The sequence below is a fragment of the Alosa pseudoharengus genome, unplaced genomic scaffold (assembly GCF_046254945.1).
Source record: "Alosa pseudoharengus isolate Yale_2024_CS ecotype anadromous, Long Island Sound unplaced genomic scaffold, YU_APseudo_1.1 YU_APseudo_1.1_scf_14, whole genome shotgun sequence".
In the NCBI taxonomy this organism is placed as follows: domain Eukaryota; kingdom Metazoa; phylum Chordata; class Actinopteri; order Clupeiformes; family Clupeidae; genus Alosa; species Alosa pseudoharengus.
In genome coordinates, this window is record NW_027468609.1 from 20180352 (window position 1) to 20196576 (window position 16225).

At 42.8% G+C, this 16225-nt stretch overlaps 1 protein-coding gene across 1 annotated transcript in view; it reads right to left on the bottom strand.

The window, feature by feature from the left end:
* Positions 1 to 16225, bottom strand: part of LOC143123017 (protein unc-13 homolog B-like) — a 121444-nt gene that overhangs the window by 1981 nt on the left and 103238 nt on the right. The window contains exons 29-36 of the mRNA XM_076284111.1: positions 15774 to 15851; positions 15445 to 15522; positions 4334 to 4422; positions 3856 to 4002; positions 2371 to 2494; positions 2002 to 2055; positions 945 to 1025; positions 564 to 711 (exon numbers count right to left, since the gene is read on the bottom strand). Of these exons, the coding sequence (XP_076140226.1) occupies positions 564 to 711; positions 945 to 1025; positions 2002 to 2055; positions 2371 to 2494; positions 3856 to 4002; positions 4334 to 4422; positions 15445 to 15522; positions 15774 to 15851 (799 nt within the window). The remainder of the gene's footprint in view (positions 1 to 563; positions 712 to 944; positions 1026 to 2001; positions 2056 to 2370; positions 2495 to 3855; positions 4003 to 4333; positions 4423 to 15444; positions 15523 to 15773; positions 15852 to 16225) is intronic.

Below are 16225 nucleotides of genomic sequence, written 5' to 3' on the forward strand. Positions count from 1 at the left end.
TGCGGGGGAATGTTGGGTGAGGTCCGGTCACACCTACCCCTGCTGGGCTTTACTTTCTCACTAGGAGTGATCCTGATGCCCTTGCCCTTGTGCACTGGAGCCAGAGTAGATGCAGAAGACAAGTGGACAGGTGCAAGTGACAGGAGCACACAGAAAAAGATTAGAGAAGAGAAGAAACACACACAGACAGACAGACAGAAACACACACACTCTCACTCTCTCTCTCACACACACACACACACAGACACACACAAGTAATCTTGAAGACAAGACGTTCCAGGAAAGTCAGAAAAACATACAAAAGAGCAAAGCACAGTACAAAACAGTAACAAAACATTGAAAGGCAGACGTGTGTCAGCTACACCATCTAGTGGACGAATATTTCATGACATGGTGATCTAACACATCAGTGTGAGTTTACTGTATGTGTGTGTTTGCATCTAGAAATGTAAGAGTGAGAGAGTAGGAGAGTGTGTGTGTGTGTGTGTGTGTGTGTGTGTGTGTGTGTGTGTGTGTGTGTGTATGTGTGTGTGTGTGTGTGTCTGTGTTTCTGAGAGATTTACCCTGCGCATGTTGTGTGGTGACGAAGGTTTTGATGAGTGCGTCGGTGGTCTGTGTGTAGAGAGAGAGGGCGTGGCGAAGGGAGGACAGCTCAGGGCTCTTCTCCAGGAAGGCTCTCTTCAGCCCGTTCCCACCCGCATGGAAGTATTGCTAGAGAGAGAGAGAAAGTGAAAGAGGGGGGGGGGGAGAGAGATGAAGAAAGAAAAGAAAAGTGAGATTACAAAGACAGACAAACATCCGCTTTCTCCCATCATTTCATTTCTCGAATGAGGGAATGGGGATTGGACAGATTTGTAGATAATACAGATTAATCTTTAGGATATGTTTAGATTTATATTATAACATCATAATAAATGTTGGCTTTTATGGTGGTATCTCCTCACCTTTATGGTCTCCAGGGCCACATCCATAACAGCGCACTGTTTGGGTGTGAGGCTTCTGGCCTCTCCAGATACCATGTGATCCTGAAACACCAATCAGAGCAGGGCGTCAGGACAAAACACGTCTCCTTACTTAACATGCACAGAATACCACAAAGTGGCATAATCAAGGTGTAGGAAGTAGTTTAATATTGTTGCTGAATCAGAGTATATACACAATAGACTAGAGTGTTTCTCGACTGAGTAAACCCATCCATAGACAACCAGGAAGCTGACCACCATTTTATTTCCATTTTTGTGTCAAAATAAAAGTTTTGTATACTGCAGAGTTGCTGAGATCAATAAACGTCTGTCTTCCTGCGTCTACCATAATATAACTCAACATGGCTTCGCATCAGTCCTACAGACAGCAATAAACTTTGATGTGGAACTAATACTGTACACACTGTGGGATAATTTTTATGTTTCTCATTGAATGTTTAGTATACCTTACTGTATATACATGTAGTGAAATCGTATTGCCATCTCCTTACTCTGACCCTTGTGTTTTCTGAAACTCCTGTGGGAATGTTTAGTTAAATTAACCCCTGTGTCACCGAACTAGGATGGGGGGGTTGTAAACATTTCACTGTGGGTAACCCTCAGGATGGGGGGTCGTAAACATTTCTTATCTCTGTTAAAATACCAGATGGTTAAGTGATTAATGGAGGGTGACAACTTGTGATTTTCCATGGGTGTGGGGTAAGGTATAAGAGTTGGCTTCACCCACAGATGTGTGGGCTTGTAACTTTGACATTTCATGTGGGTAACGTGCTCCCGGCGTCGTGAATAAAGCTGCAGTCTCACACCAGTTGTCTTGGATTAATTTTGTCCACAACACACCCAAGGCTCTGCTGGAGTAGCTTGTACTATTTAATGAGGCTGGATGAAGGCGAGGTGAGGAAGAGAAGGCTTTTATGGGCTGTGTTTCTGCTGGGATGTGGGGAGGCAGTGTGTGTGTGTGTGTGTGTGTGTGTGTGTGTGTGTGTGTGTGTGTGTGTGTGTGTGTGTGTGTGTGTACCTTGAGTTTGGAGAGCTGGCCGAGCTCTTTGGCTGCAGAGAGGATCTGGGCTCCCTGGAGAGATGATCAGACACAGTGTGAGAGAGAGAAGACATTTTTTAAAAAGGGCAAACTCTAACACTCAACAAAAATTGCAGTGAGAGAGAGAAGGAGTAGTACTTTCTCTCTCTTAGCTGTCTGTGAGTGTGTGTGTGTGTGTGTGTGTGTGTGTGTGTGTGTGTGTGTGTGTGTGTGTGTGTGTGTGTGTGTGTGTGTGTGTGTGTGTGTGTGTGTGTGTGTGTGTGTGTGTGTGTGTGTGTGTGTGTGTGTGAGTGTGTGTGTGAAAAAAAGAAAAAAGACAGAAACGAAGAGTAAAAGAGCGAGTCTTACAAAGGTGTCACTGCCCTGAGGCAGGACGATGGTCTTCTCAAGGCTGTTCATGACGATCCTCCAGAGCTCCTTCAGAACTCTCTTCAACACCGTCTTCTCACATGCTGCAGCAAACAGTGTCAGCCTACACACACACACACACACACACACACACACACACACGTACATTACAGTGTATAAACACATTATAATGAGTGACATACCTTAACCATACCTGTTTTCATGCTAATCATTCATCCTTGTTTGTTATTGTGTTTCCCTGCCTTCCTACTATGTAAAGCGACCTTGGGTTTGAGAAAGGCGCAATATAAAATAAACTTATTATTTATTATTATCCTCATGCCCCATCCCCACACACACTTCACAAGACCCCGCAAGGAACTGATTTCTGACAAGGATGGAGGGAGGAAGGAGGAAGGAGATAAAGAAAAGAGGTGTAGAGCCAACCAGGAAAAGACTGGCAGAAGGATGAAAGAGCAGATGAGGAGGAAGAAACAAAGAAGTAAAGAAGAGGAGGAGGAGGAGGAGGAGAGACGAAGAAGTGAAGAGGAGGAGGAGGAGGAGGAGGAGGAGAGACGAAGAAGTGAAGAGGAGGAGGAGGAGGAGGAGGAGGAGGAGGAGGAGAGACGAAGAAGTGGCAGCACAAAGTGAGGGGACCGAAGAGGAGAGAAGCTCCAACCTAAACATTATGGTGCTAAACATTAGTGGCGGTTGAAGTGAGGTTCCGCAAAAGAGAATGACTGCCCACCGGAGTAGCTCCCAAATGTTAATTAAAAAATGGCAACGTTTCGACCCGACAGGGTCTTCTTCAGGGATTTGAAGAAATTTGGGAGCTACTCCTGTGTGCGGACATTCTCTTTCGCTTGACCTTCGTACACTGTGTCCTGCTCCTGGCCTAAGGATAGCTAGGATGTGCACGCAACCACTCTACCAAACTAAAGTGAGGTTCCCCCTTCATTAAAGGTGCTCTAAGCGATGCTGGGTAATGTCACTTCTGTTGACTTTCAAACAAAACAGAGAGCTAGCTCGCTACTTCCTCCCCACTCCCTCCCGTGCTGCTCCCGTGCAATTGAAACTCTCCTAAACGCGCATCTATTCTGTGATTTGCTGGAACAGTTTGTTATGTTGTTTTCATAGGGTAGGTTTGCCCAGGTTGTTTTTGTTGCCGTTTTTGGAGCCTGGGCTGTCCACAGAGATTGTGTTTTTTTACAGTGTATTCAGGACACAGACAGCTAGCGGTTGGTTAGGTGATGTTTGCAGTAAATGACATAAAATGTTTTAGCCTAAAAAACGCGTGGCATCGCTTAGAGCACCTTTAAAGGACTTTGGGTATCTACAATATGAACTAAATAAATTTAAGGCATTGCTGTTGCTGCTGTTATTGTTGTCATTAAAGCACTTATTGTTGTCATTACAGCACATAAAGCACTAAATCCTTTTTGTTATTGTTGTTGTTGGTTTTGTTTTTGTAGATGCTGGACTCACTTTAAGTCCAGGAAGTCCATGAGCGGCCGAAGCGTGTTGTCTGAGTCAGCCTCCACTGTGTTGCGGCTGTTGGCGTTCACCGGCCCTTTGATCTGGTAGAGGAGGCCAGCCATCTGACGCATGCACTCTTCTATACGGTTCTGGAACCTGAGGAGATGAATGTGGACAAACACACACACACACACACACACACACACACACACACACACACACACACACACACACACACACACAGATGCGCATGCACACACGCACACACACACACCACACACACACACCACACAAGCACAAACGTACACGCACACAGAATTACAATTTCAATGAAAATAAAAAATTGTGACCTCAGGGTAAACACATGCATTTACTAACAGAAACATACCAAGTGCATCACCAGCAAAATGAGAACCATCTCCATTTTCTATCTTAATATGTATGTATGTTTGTGTGTTGGTCCATGTGTGTGTGCATCATTTCTTACGTGTTTCCAAATTTGGTGCTCAACTCATCCAGCACATTGTTCAGCTTGACTTGCAGCTCATTCAGAAGATCACTGGCTTCCACGTCCAACTGCAAACAACCACAAAAAAACATACAGATAGAAAGTGAATTAATGCAACTCCAAATGAGCTTTTCTGTGTTCCTGTAACGACCAAACTTAGTACAATATCTTTCTTCCTGCACCAAAACTGAAACAGCATAAATGTAGCACAGCTCTGCTCCCAACCCCAAAGAGCCATAGACATAGCATCATGTCAACAGCTGAGATTGTCTAACATTCTGTAAAGCGCCATGAGACATGTGTAATGTTTTGCCGCTCTATAAGTGAAATTAAATTGAAATTGAAATAACATCATTCAAACATGCTAGCCACTGGACATGACAGCAGAGGTCATTATTGCACAGAGATGGAGACGGATAGAGAAAAACAAATCCACACATGGGTCTACATCAGAACTGGAGTGTAACCTCAAGATTGTAGTTACACATAAAAATTTCTCTATGATGTACTTCTCTCTTTCTACACACACACACACGCACACACACACGTACAGTATACACGAACAAACACACACACACATAGACTTATACCCACTATGTGGATACTGTTTTTAGAATTGATTTAGATTAAGTGTTTTTTAGTATAATTTGTATTTTAGTATATTTAGTATATTCTTTATCTTCTACTGTTCTTATTGCTTAGTTGTGTTTTTTGTATTATATACTTTTAATTCCTTTTTTTCTGCTGTTAGTGAATGTGTGTGTGATGTCTGTATGCTACTGAGACCTTGAATTTCCCCTGGAGATATCTATCTATCTATCTATCTATCTATCTATCTATCTATCTAGACACACACACACACAAGCACATATGCATGGACAAACACAGACACACATAGACAGACACACATAGACACACACACATAGACACACACACACACACACACACACACACACACACACACACACACAGAGCCAAACCCACCTGTTTACCACTGGGTCCAACCTTAAGCAAGAGTAAATTAAATGGACAAAGATTTAATAGCTGCATAGAGACACGCGCACACACACAGACACACACACACGCACACACACACACACACACACACACACACACACACACACACACACACACACACACACACACACACACACACACACACACACACACACACACACACACAGCTCATTATCACTTCACTTCATCTCACTGTAGTGCGTCCCTGGGGTCTCTTAAAGGAACACACAGCCCATACAATCATACAGTGTAGCTCTCACTGCATACTGAGGCCAGCAGGGTCCACTACAACCTGAGCACACAGCAGTCAGCCCCACTGCATTCTGTAAGCCTGTCTAATATGATCAAGTCACACTTAGTGGCTTAGTGGTGAACAGCAAAACCTGGCCAATCATTTACTAAGAAAGGTTGTTTTTTTTTTAAAACAAGGCATTGTATACTGTATATCTTACATTGATTGCAGTGGTACATTTAATATCTAATGTAATGTAACAAGGCAGAGAAATTGAGAGAGGTGGGGTGGGGGGGTATAAGAGAAGGCATTGAGTAAGGAAGAGAGGGAGAGAGAGAGAGAGAGAGAGAGAGAGAGAGAGAGAGAATAAGAGAAGACAGTAATGGAGAAAGGGAGAGAGAGAGAGAGAATAAGAGAAGGCAGTAATGGAGAAAGGGAGAGAGAGAGGGGGAATAGAGAGAGAGAAAGAGAGTGAAAATAAGAGAAGGCAGTAATGGAGAAAGGGAGAGAGAGAGAGAGAATAAGAGAAGACAGTAATGGAGAAAGGGAGAGAGAGAGGGGGAATAGAGAGAGAGAAAGAGAGTGAAAATAAGAGAAGGCAGTAATGGAGAAAGGGAGAGAGAGAGAGAGAATAAGAGAAGACAGTAATGGAGAAAGGGAGAGAGAGAGGGGGAATAGAGAGAGAGAAAGAGAGTGAAAATAAGAGAAGGCAGTAATGAAGAAAGGGAGAGAGAGAGAGAATAAGAGAAGACAGTAATGGAGAAAGGGAGAGAGAGGGGGAAGAGAGAGAGAGAAAGAGAGTGAAAATAAGAGAAGGCAGTAATGAAGAAAGGGAGAGAGGGGGAGAGAGAGAGAGTGAGAATAAGAGAAGGCATAGAGTGAGAGAGAGAGAGACCCATTACTCTTACAGACAGAAGAGTGGGAGATTCTGGTGGAGGAGAGGGGGAGAAAGACAAATGAAAGAAACGAGGGACAGCACAGTAGAGAAACAAAAAGAGAGTGTGGAAAAGGTAGAGAGAAAAGAAGAGAGAAGGGTCAGGAAACACAGTAGAGTCATTCTTCTTAAGACCAGACTGGGCCAGACAGGAAAAGAGAGATGGAGGGAGAGAGAGAGAGAGAGAGAGAGAGAGAGAGAGAGAGAGAGAGAGAGAGATGGGTGGGTGTTGGCAAGAAAAGAAATGAAAAAAGGAAGAAGGGAGGAGGGGGAAAGAGAGTAGCCCCCTCCTCCTTCTCCTTAATGCATTGACAAAGCCAGACCACTTGGCTTGGGCAGCCCTCCGCCCTACGTCTGCCTCTGTGTGTGCGTGTGTGTGTGTGTGTGTGTGTGTGTGTGCGTGTGCATGCAAATATGCGTGTGTCCGTTTGTGTGTATGCGTGTATGTGCCCCAGTATGTGTGCGTTTTTGTGTCTGCAAACGTGCTTGTGTCTGTGTATGTGTACGTGTGTATGTGTCCCGGTATGTGTGTGTGTGTGTGTGTGTGTGTGTGTGTGTGTGGGCTTCGTCCCGGGCCAGAGGCACTGCGGGCTAATGGGTCCGGCGCGCGGCGACTAATTAAGCTAATGTTCGTGAGCAGCGGCGGCTACGGGGAGCGACAGACAGAGACGTCTACACCGGGTCCATTAGAGAAGATTAAACACAGCACAGAGAGGAGGAGGAGGAGGAAGAGGAGGTGGAGAGGAGGAGGAGGAGGAAGAGGAAGGGAGAGGAGGAGGAGGAGGAGGTGGAGAGGAGGAGGAGGAGGAAGAGGAGGAGGAGGAGGAGGAAGAGGAGGTGGAGAGGAGGAGGAGGGGAGAGAAAGACAGAGGGAGAGAGGCGGGGAAGGTGTGTGAGTGTGAGAGAGGCAGAGAGATTGGCGGAGAAGGAGCAAAAGATGGACATTGCGAGAGGAAGAAAGAGAGTATTTCTGTGTTCTGTGTGTGTGTGTGCCAGCAAGACGTCAGGAAGGGTACATTACTGGAAGTGGATGAGTACACGTATGTGTGTGTGTGTGTGTGTGTGTGTGTGTGTGTGTGTGTGTGTGTGTGTGTGTGCGGTGTATCTGTGTCTATAAGACATTCAGAGCAACACAAAATAAGATGTATGTGAAAAGCTGGGCCAGCATAGTGACACAGAGTAATACAGGCATAGAGGACACAGAGAAACTACATTATTCTCAGATTCCTTTGTGAGTGTGTGTGTGTGTGTGTGTGTGTGTGTGTGTGTGTGTGTGTGACGGTGACCTTGGTTGAGTAACCATGCATCACCAATAACAGGTGACTGAGAGAGTGCCACCACCCAGCCAGTCCCTCTGGTGTTTTGTTTTCCAACTCACCTTCTTTTCCTTATCAGTCTTTTCAGGCTTTCAGAGGAGAAATGGAGAGAGAGAGAGAGAGATATGCTTACAGGTCAAGGGTCAGAAGGAGCCATCTACACCTTCTGCTACACCTGCCGCTAGGGTGTGTGTGTGAGTGTGTGTGTGTATGTGTGTGTGTGTGTGTGTGTGTGTGTGTGTGTGTGTGTGTGTGTCTATGTCGTGGTTTGTAAGGGATTGATGATGCCAAGTTCAAACCTAATGCGGTGGATATGCTACTGGCCAAAAGATAATTTACTGCTGCATACACACACAGGGGGAAACAAATAACCACCCACACATACACACACACACACACACTACACAAACACAGACACACACACAGTTACACACACACACACACACACTACACAAACACACACACACACACACAGTTACATACACACACACTAAACAACAAAGGGGAAACAAATACACAATGAAGGGAAAAAGCCATAGCTCCTTCACCATGGTCTACACTCCTAACTCTAGACACTAGACAATACCATATATTGTAGTGACAAACAGCGTAATGAAGTAATTACATTTGTGTTCATTAAATTTAAATTTAATTTAAATGTAATTTATCTGGTAATTAAATCCTTTTCCGATGAAGTACGGATATATAAGTCACAGTGCAGACATCCTAATTGTGTCTGTTCATTATTGCTAAATGCTGCCCAGGAGAATGAAACAGAGTTTTGCAGGGTTGGAGAGTGTGAGGCAACACACACTCATTTACACACCTTGTCCTGTGGGGCGGCCAACTAAATGGATATCTGTATATCTGACGACAATAATAATAATACTAATAATGCTACTACTAATAATAATAATAATAATAATAATAATATTCCACATTCGGTTAACGGTTATAATGATATTAAAAACCCACCTTCTCTTTCTCAATCTATGGCAAACAAAAAAGAAGCAAAAGAAAAATGAGAAAATGAATACCAGTTGTGACTGACAATGTGTGTTTGTATAGAGAAATGAGAATAGAGAGTGAAAGGGCTGTTAGCTCAGCAGAGGCCAAGTCCAGACCAGGCCAGGGGATGAGTTAAGGCCGGGTCATGACCTCTTTGAGTGACGGCTGAGGGAGGTGAGGGGGAGTAATGTGCTACACTGGCACAGGAAAGAGTGTGTGTGTATATGTGAGCAGGGGAAAGGACGATAGATAAAGAGAGAGAGAGAGAGAGTGTGTGAGACAGAGAGAGAATAAGAATGTGTGTATGTGTAACAGAGAAATGGAATCCACACCACTCTCTCTGTATGTCTGTCTGTCTGTGTGACAGAGAGAGAGAGAGAGAGAGAGAGAGAGAGAGAGAGAGAGAGAGAAAGAGAGAAAGAAAGAAAGAAAGAAAGAAAGAAAGAAAGAAAGAAAGAAAGAAAGAAAGAAAGAAAGAAAGAAAGAAAGAAAGAAAGAAAGAGAGAGAGAGAGAGAGAGAGAGAGAGAAAGGGAGGGAGGGAGAGAGATGGAATGTGAGTCATAGAAGGTCAAAAGGTCTGGAGGAGGAATTGAATGGGAATCTGAGGAGTGTCTGATCACAGAAGCTCATAGTGAGGATGACACACTCAAGGTCATACCATACATCACAAGGCCTGTCTCTGTGTGTGTGTGTGTGTGTGTGTGTGTGTGTGTGTGTGTGTGTGTGTGTTATGCTAACATATCCCAGCTGGCAGATGCAGACCCTGTGATGAATGGCATGACAAACGGAGGGATTGTGTCCCTGCTGATGGGACTAGGAGAGGAAGAAGAGTAGAAAACCAACGGATTCTGTTGGAATGATGGAAGTGTGTGTGTGTGACAGTGACCTTGGTTGAGTAACCATGTATCACTAATAACACCAGTGTGTGTTTGTGTGTGTGTGTGTCACATCAATGAAACCAGCAAACTGACAATTTCACAAATGATTGCCAAGTCCATCAGAGAATATGTATATGACCTATCAACAAACCCACCTTTGCTTGGTCAGGCTATTGATTTCAAAGAAAAGGGCAGACAAAAAAGAACAGCAAAATTAAACAAAAGACATCAAACCAGAGAGATGACATCAACACACTGTACACAGCTGTATGGATGAGGTCATTTTGAGGAGAGGTCATTTTCACCATGACATTTTAGAGCACTCAGCACTCAGTCCAAACTGAGACTTCAAAGTCCAATTCCTTCACATGTGAAGCTGACACACATGCTGAGTTGACACCAGAATTAGAAAATAGTAGAGTGGACAAGCACCATTTATCTGTTATCAGAACTTAACAATCTTGGAACTACTGTATACAATATTGAATAAAACATGTCAGCGGCATCCCAATGGGTTGACATGGGAAATACAATTGCTAATATCTGCATTGTCCAGTCAACTGTTTCTCTATTTTAGTGGACTGTGCTGTGAACTCACTGAGGGCAGAGACAAGAGGAACCATGACACTGAGCGGATAAGGAGTGTGTCCTGAATATGTCCACTCTGTGGCTATCGAGAGTATGAGTAACAAGGGACCGGGGTTGAGAACCAAACATTAAGGGCATGTCATGAATGTTGATGGAGAGAGAACCCGGTTCTCTCAATGAATAACTTTCTCGTAAAAATCGCAAACATCTCATAGTAGTTCACAACAGTGAATCATAGTCATCTCAAAATGATTCACAAGTATCTCATGTTTGCTCACACAACCAGTCAAAAAATATGTTGCAGTCTCTCACCCACTCCCGTTTCACAACCACTCACAACTTGATCACACACACCTCCCAGATGTCACACTTCTCGCAGGCATCTCATAAGTATCCCTAAACATCTCACACATCGCTCACAACCACTCACAAACAACCCCAACGACATCTTCCAACACTTAAAGGCATAGTCAGCGATTGCATATGAAGTTGCGTTTGTTTTATGGGGTATTTTTCTTTGCAGATGCTTTTGCCCAAAACAACGTACATTATATTTTAATAAAGGATCAAATAATACACAGCAGAGAGGTAGTTCACCCTTCCCTTCAGTATTCCCAGAGAAATTCCACACAGTGTTTTGTTTTTGTTTTTGTTTGGGGGACAGGCTGCTCCAATATGATTCCAGTTTTTGGATCCTGGGCTACACTACAGCGTTTTCACGGGATCGGCTAGCCTGGCCCTGCCCACGTAGATCTTCTTTCACGGTCGTGAATGAGTCGGGCGAGGCCAGACTAGGGATCGACAGCTAGCAGACCGTGAGGAGATGTTCACTGAATGTGACAAAACATTTTATGGGCTTGAAATCGTGTTTTGATTGCTGACTACACCTTTATCCAAACCAAACCAAACAAACAAACAAACAAACAAACAAGTCCAAATCATCTGGTGAAACCCAAATGAACACTTCACCACTGGTCACAATGAGAGGGACTGAGGGGCCGTCAACATCACTATGGCATCACAGGAAGTAGCACAATATGGATGAATCAAGGGTTGTGAATAGCACAACAATAACCGCCCCCCCCCACATCCCCATAACTCCATCTTCTCCATAGTCTCCCCAGCCAAAACCAACCTCCTGTCCCTCCTCTACCACCTCCCCCATCTCCTCCTCTTCCTCTTCCTCATCATCTTCCTCCTCCAGCTTGGGGGGAAATGAAGGGAGGAGAAGGCAGAAACAAAAAAAAACATAAAGAAACATGAAGACCTGGCCAAAAGATGCACCTGATTACTTAATACTGAAATCCCCTTTGAAAGGTAAAAAATAAATTATCTCCGAAACCATAAAATGCATGTATTTTAAAAAAGAAGCTTTCGATGACCATTAACAACATGGTCTTCATCAAGATTTTAAAGTTTAAAACAATTTCAATAACCAATGCAATTCTTGAGATGCATGACAGGAAGTGGTTACATAAATGGAGGTTACACAGAATAACATCACTTCCTGGAGGGCAGCCTTCATAAGGGAACAAATGCATCAATAACAGCTGGGGGTTTACATGCATGCATGAGGGCATACATGGGCATAGACCTATGCTCCAGCCTCACCCACGTACCTCGAATCCTATCATATTGGGGTCCTAAGAAAAGAAAAAAGAGTACCCAGGTTTCATTAAAAAGAGAGAAGAAGCATTGAACCATTGGAAATGATACCCTCCTGGGGAATCAAGTTCTGCCAACTTCAGATAGGGCAGTTGTTAAAAACTGGGCTATGTAAACAAATGAAGGGGCTACAGATTTGTTAGTGAATTGTTAGTCATTTTGGAATTATTCTGAAAATGTCAAAGATCATTAGACGGAACTGCAAGGAATGTCTACAGTTTTAAAAATATCTTTAAAAATGTCATATACTATCTGATAACCACAATTTCCACATGTAGCTTTAATAAAATCATAACCTTAATATATATCGAGGGATTATAATATGGATAACAAAAACATGTGTATAAGAAAAAATAAGCAAAGATGTACTGTAGCTGTATGAATTGGCATTAAATAGGTGAAATGAATTCATCCTCCTTTCTGTTTTCATTATAGCCTAGAAATCTAGACGCGCCCCTAGCGGCAGGGCTAGTCTAGCAACTCTCCGTTGGCTTGTGAGCTCTAGAAATCGAAACTTAATCAGGCCATTGAAATCGTGTATAGTCGTTAGGTGGGCTTAACATAAAGATTGATGGCAGAGTTGCAACTGTTTGGCTTGAATTCCCTGCTACTTGAAAACAAATAAGATGGATGTTGCTGCTGGCGAACAGTGTGACACGAGTTAAGCTTTTATTATGTTGGCAAACGTTTGAACTAGCCAACTAGCTCCGCTGGTGGGAAACGCATGGGACTCATAGCGCTGCCGCTGTCCTATTGCGTGCAGAGGGAATTTGAAAGACAACTGATTATCCCGCCCCTCGGACTGAGCACTGCGAACAGTGAGTGCCCATACCCTATATTTTAATGTGGGTCTAGCTCGCCAGGCTATTTTCATTATGCTTTCTCTTCACAATATCAAAAATACGTTTTACTTCTTCTTTCTTAAACACCTGTGTGTGTGTGTGTGTAATTTGTTGTTATTGACAGCGAGGATCCAACACCGTTCAACTGAGATCATCTCACACAGCAATGGAATGAAACTGAGGGCTGTATTTTGGGTCACCAGCGCATGGCGTAAAGTTCGTTATTCACCGGCGCGAAGTTGAATTCGTTATTTTGCACCTTTATTTTTTAAGCATTGCGCCCAGGGGTGTGGCAATTAACAACCTAGGGAGGGACCTGGCGCATTGTCTAAAAATCGCTATCATACACCACCTAAACCTGGTCAGAAGTCAATGGCGAGTTGTTCATATGCTATTTTAAGAGCGCATGTCAACAGTCATATTGGCAGGTGCACGCACCATCCTTCTATCATTCATGAACGCACACCAGCGCACGTCCATGCAAAGCATTACAAATTGCACGATTACAATGGTAAACATAATTAGAATAAAGATATTACGAAATACTGTACATCTCATAATGAGTAGTTATTCACCATCATTTGCAAATTGGTAATGACGGTTAAAAGTGATTAGGGGAGAGGCGAGAGACACGTATGGAGCACAGCTGAAGATGCACTGTCACGAGATATAAGCAACTCCTCTGCAGGATAAATGTTGTTTTATTCAGTCATTTGAGCAACATTAGGGTAAGTGTTGCTTTTTCCAGCCTATGTTTTCGATGGTAACCCATTGTCAGTCAATAGTGAAAGTAACTGCATATAACTGTCTTGTCGTTGACTGACTCTTTGGTGAAGTTAGTTTCACTTTGCCAATGAGTTCAAATAATAGACGAGTGCAAATGCGTGAAGGCTATGCTAGGTTTTAGTAAAGCATGATTTAAGAATGACTATTCCATACGGTCTCGCAAGCAGCCTCCTTCAAATGCGCCGTTGAATGCCAAAATACCGATGCATTTATTTGACATATCGCGCGTTGCGCCGTTAAAGGGAATGACAGATGTCATTCTCATTGGTTTAAAATGATGTTACGCCCCAAACACACCCATATGACTGATTAAAAGACCTAGGAACACCTTGTTACGCCATGCGCTCCACTTTTGAGAACGAAACCCCTCCCAATGTGAACTGGACATCCTACTAAATTTGAATAGACTTTTGACGAGTGACGATGCACTTTAGAATGTCATGATAGGGCCCTGAATGAATGTGGCCATTCACAACAAGAACAAGCAGTGAAAGCCTAGCAACATAAGCCTCAAAACACAATTATTATAGTGTCTTGACTCTTGATGATACAAATCAACCTTTTCCATTTTGGGTAGTGTTTGAATGTGGAAGAATCAGTGTCATGGCCTCTCTAAAAACATTCCCAAGGTACAACAAAGCCTACAGTACACAAAACAACTAGCTGCTAAAACAAACTTAATTCCATTAAGGACTAGTCTCAAAACTAAAACGGCTGAACGTAATCTAAGATCTAGAGCAAATATCTACAAATCTAATTTACACTTTTCTAAGCTCTAAGTGTCACCCACCTCTTCACCACCTTTCTCATGACCTGTAATGACCTGTTAACCACAGAGGAGGATAGGGGAGATAACCTTTACAAACAATCATAAACAAAGCTTTCTACTACACTATGGTACAGTAGGCCATTTAGAGGTTAATTACATAATGTACATAAGGTATTGAATGTATTACTACTTGTTTCAGATGGTAGTCTGAGAAAGACTAACTTAACCTAATGTCTAATTGAAAATGCCAATTATTTTCCTCTAACACACCCACCTCCCCTTCTTCCTCCTCCTCCTCCTCCTCCTCCTCAACTTCTTCATCTCTCTTTAGTAGACAGAAGAGGAAATCAGAAAAATCACTTCAAAATCACCCAAGCGATTATTTTTCAGTCTCTTTACAAACCAGCAATACAAGCCTAACCAACATTTACCAAGGGCTAAGGTTACATCAACTAGGGAATGAACTAGTGCAGCTGACTATGCTTTTGGGGATTCATTTGTACCTAATGATACATTCATCTTGATCTGCGACAGACTAAATTGAATAAAACTACCACGGAAACACTATTTTGACACTAAACAACTATCCCCAGTCCACCAACACTGAAGAGTAATGGCCATCTACTACCGACTACAGTACAGTACATGCTACAATGTCCTGGAGATTCTCTTAGCTGCTACATTGTGCTACTGCTAAGCCATACCATAGCTTCCTCTGTGGCAACCTGAGAGAAAGAAACAAAACTGTGATTGAGACCATTTGTCTGCCAGTGTGATGGCACTTTCCCATCACTCAACAATGAAAGTATTGGTGAACAAAATGACAGAGGCATCAACAGAGGCTCTTCTCCTTGTTCCATTCCACCTTCAACCCTGCTTTTTCAGGGATTTGCATATTTGTGAGTGCAGTATTAGGTATCACAACAAGACACCCTAGGAGGTGAGGTGGAGGTGATTTGTGTGACAGTGTCAGTAAGATGTAGGGTTTTTGTGTGTGTGTGTGTGTGTGTGTGTGTGTGTGTGTGTGTGTGTGTGTGTGTCTTTGGAGCCCTACCAGTTTGGCTCCCATAGACTCAAACATCTTCTCAAGCTGAATCCGAAGCTGCTGAACATTATTCATTAGAACACAGGGCTAGAGAGAATGAGAGTGATAGATGGAGAGAGAGAAGGAGAGAGTGATAGATTGAGACAGAGAGAGAGAAAAAGAGAGGAGAGAGGGGGAACAAAGAGGAAGATGAATGAAGAGAGTGAAAGACTGATATAAATGACATCACATTAATGCAGAGTGGGCTAAAATCAAATAATAAGCTGAAATTATTCCATATCCATGTAATGTAAAAAGCTTGTAAAATTGTAAAAGCTTTTAGGGAGATAAGCACTTACTATCTTCTCTTTGTCACAGTAAGATGGGAAGCTCTTGGTCAAAATGGCACAGTACTGCAGTAGGACTTTGGAAATAGTCTGTTTGGTGGCGAAGACAAACGGGGTACATGGACAATATATTACATATTATATATTACACACCATGAAAAAATACTTTTCAAAATGGAACGACAGAGATAAGGAATCCTGTTTGTACAATACAGGTTGGGGGGGGGGGGGGGGAATACATGTACAATATACAGTATAAGAAATAAATAACACTTTTTAAAATGGAACAATACTTGATATTTACAGGAAAACAATGATGATAGAGTGAGTCCTGTTTATATATCATATATTATATATTAGTATTATAGTATACATTATATTATACAGATTAAAGAGGAAGAGATAAAGGAAGACAAACAAAAGCTGTTGTGTATTGTTGTGAAGATGTTGTTAATAGTAAAGTC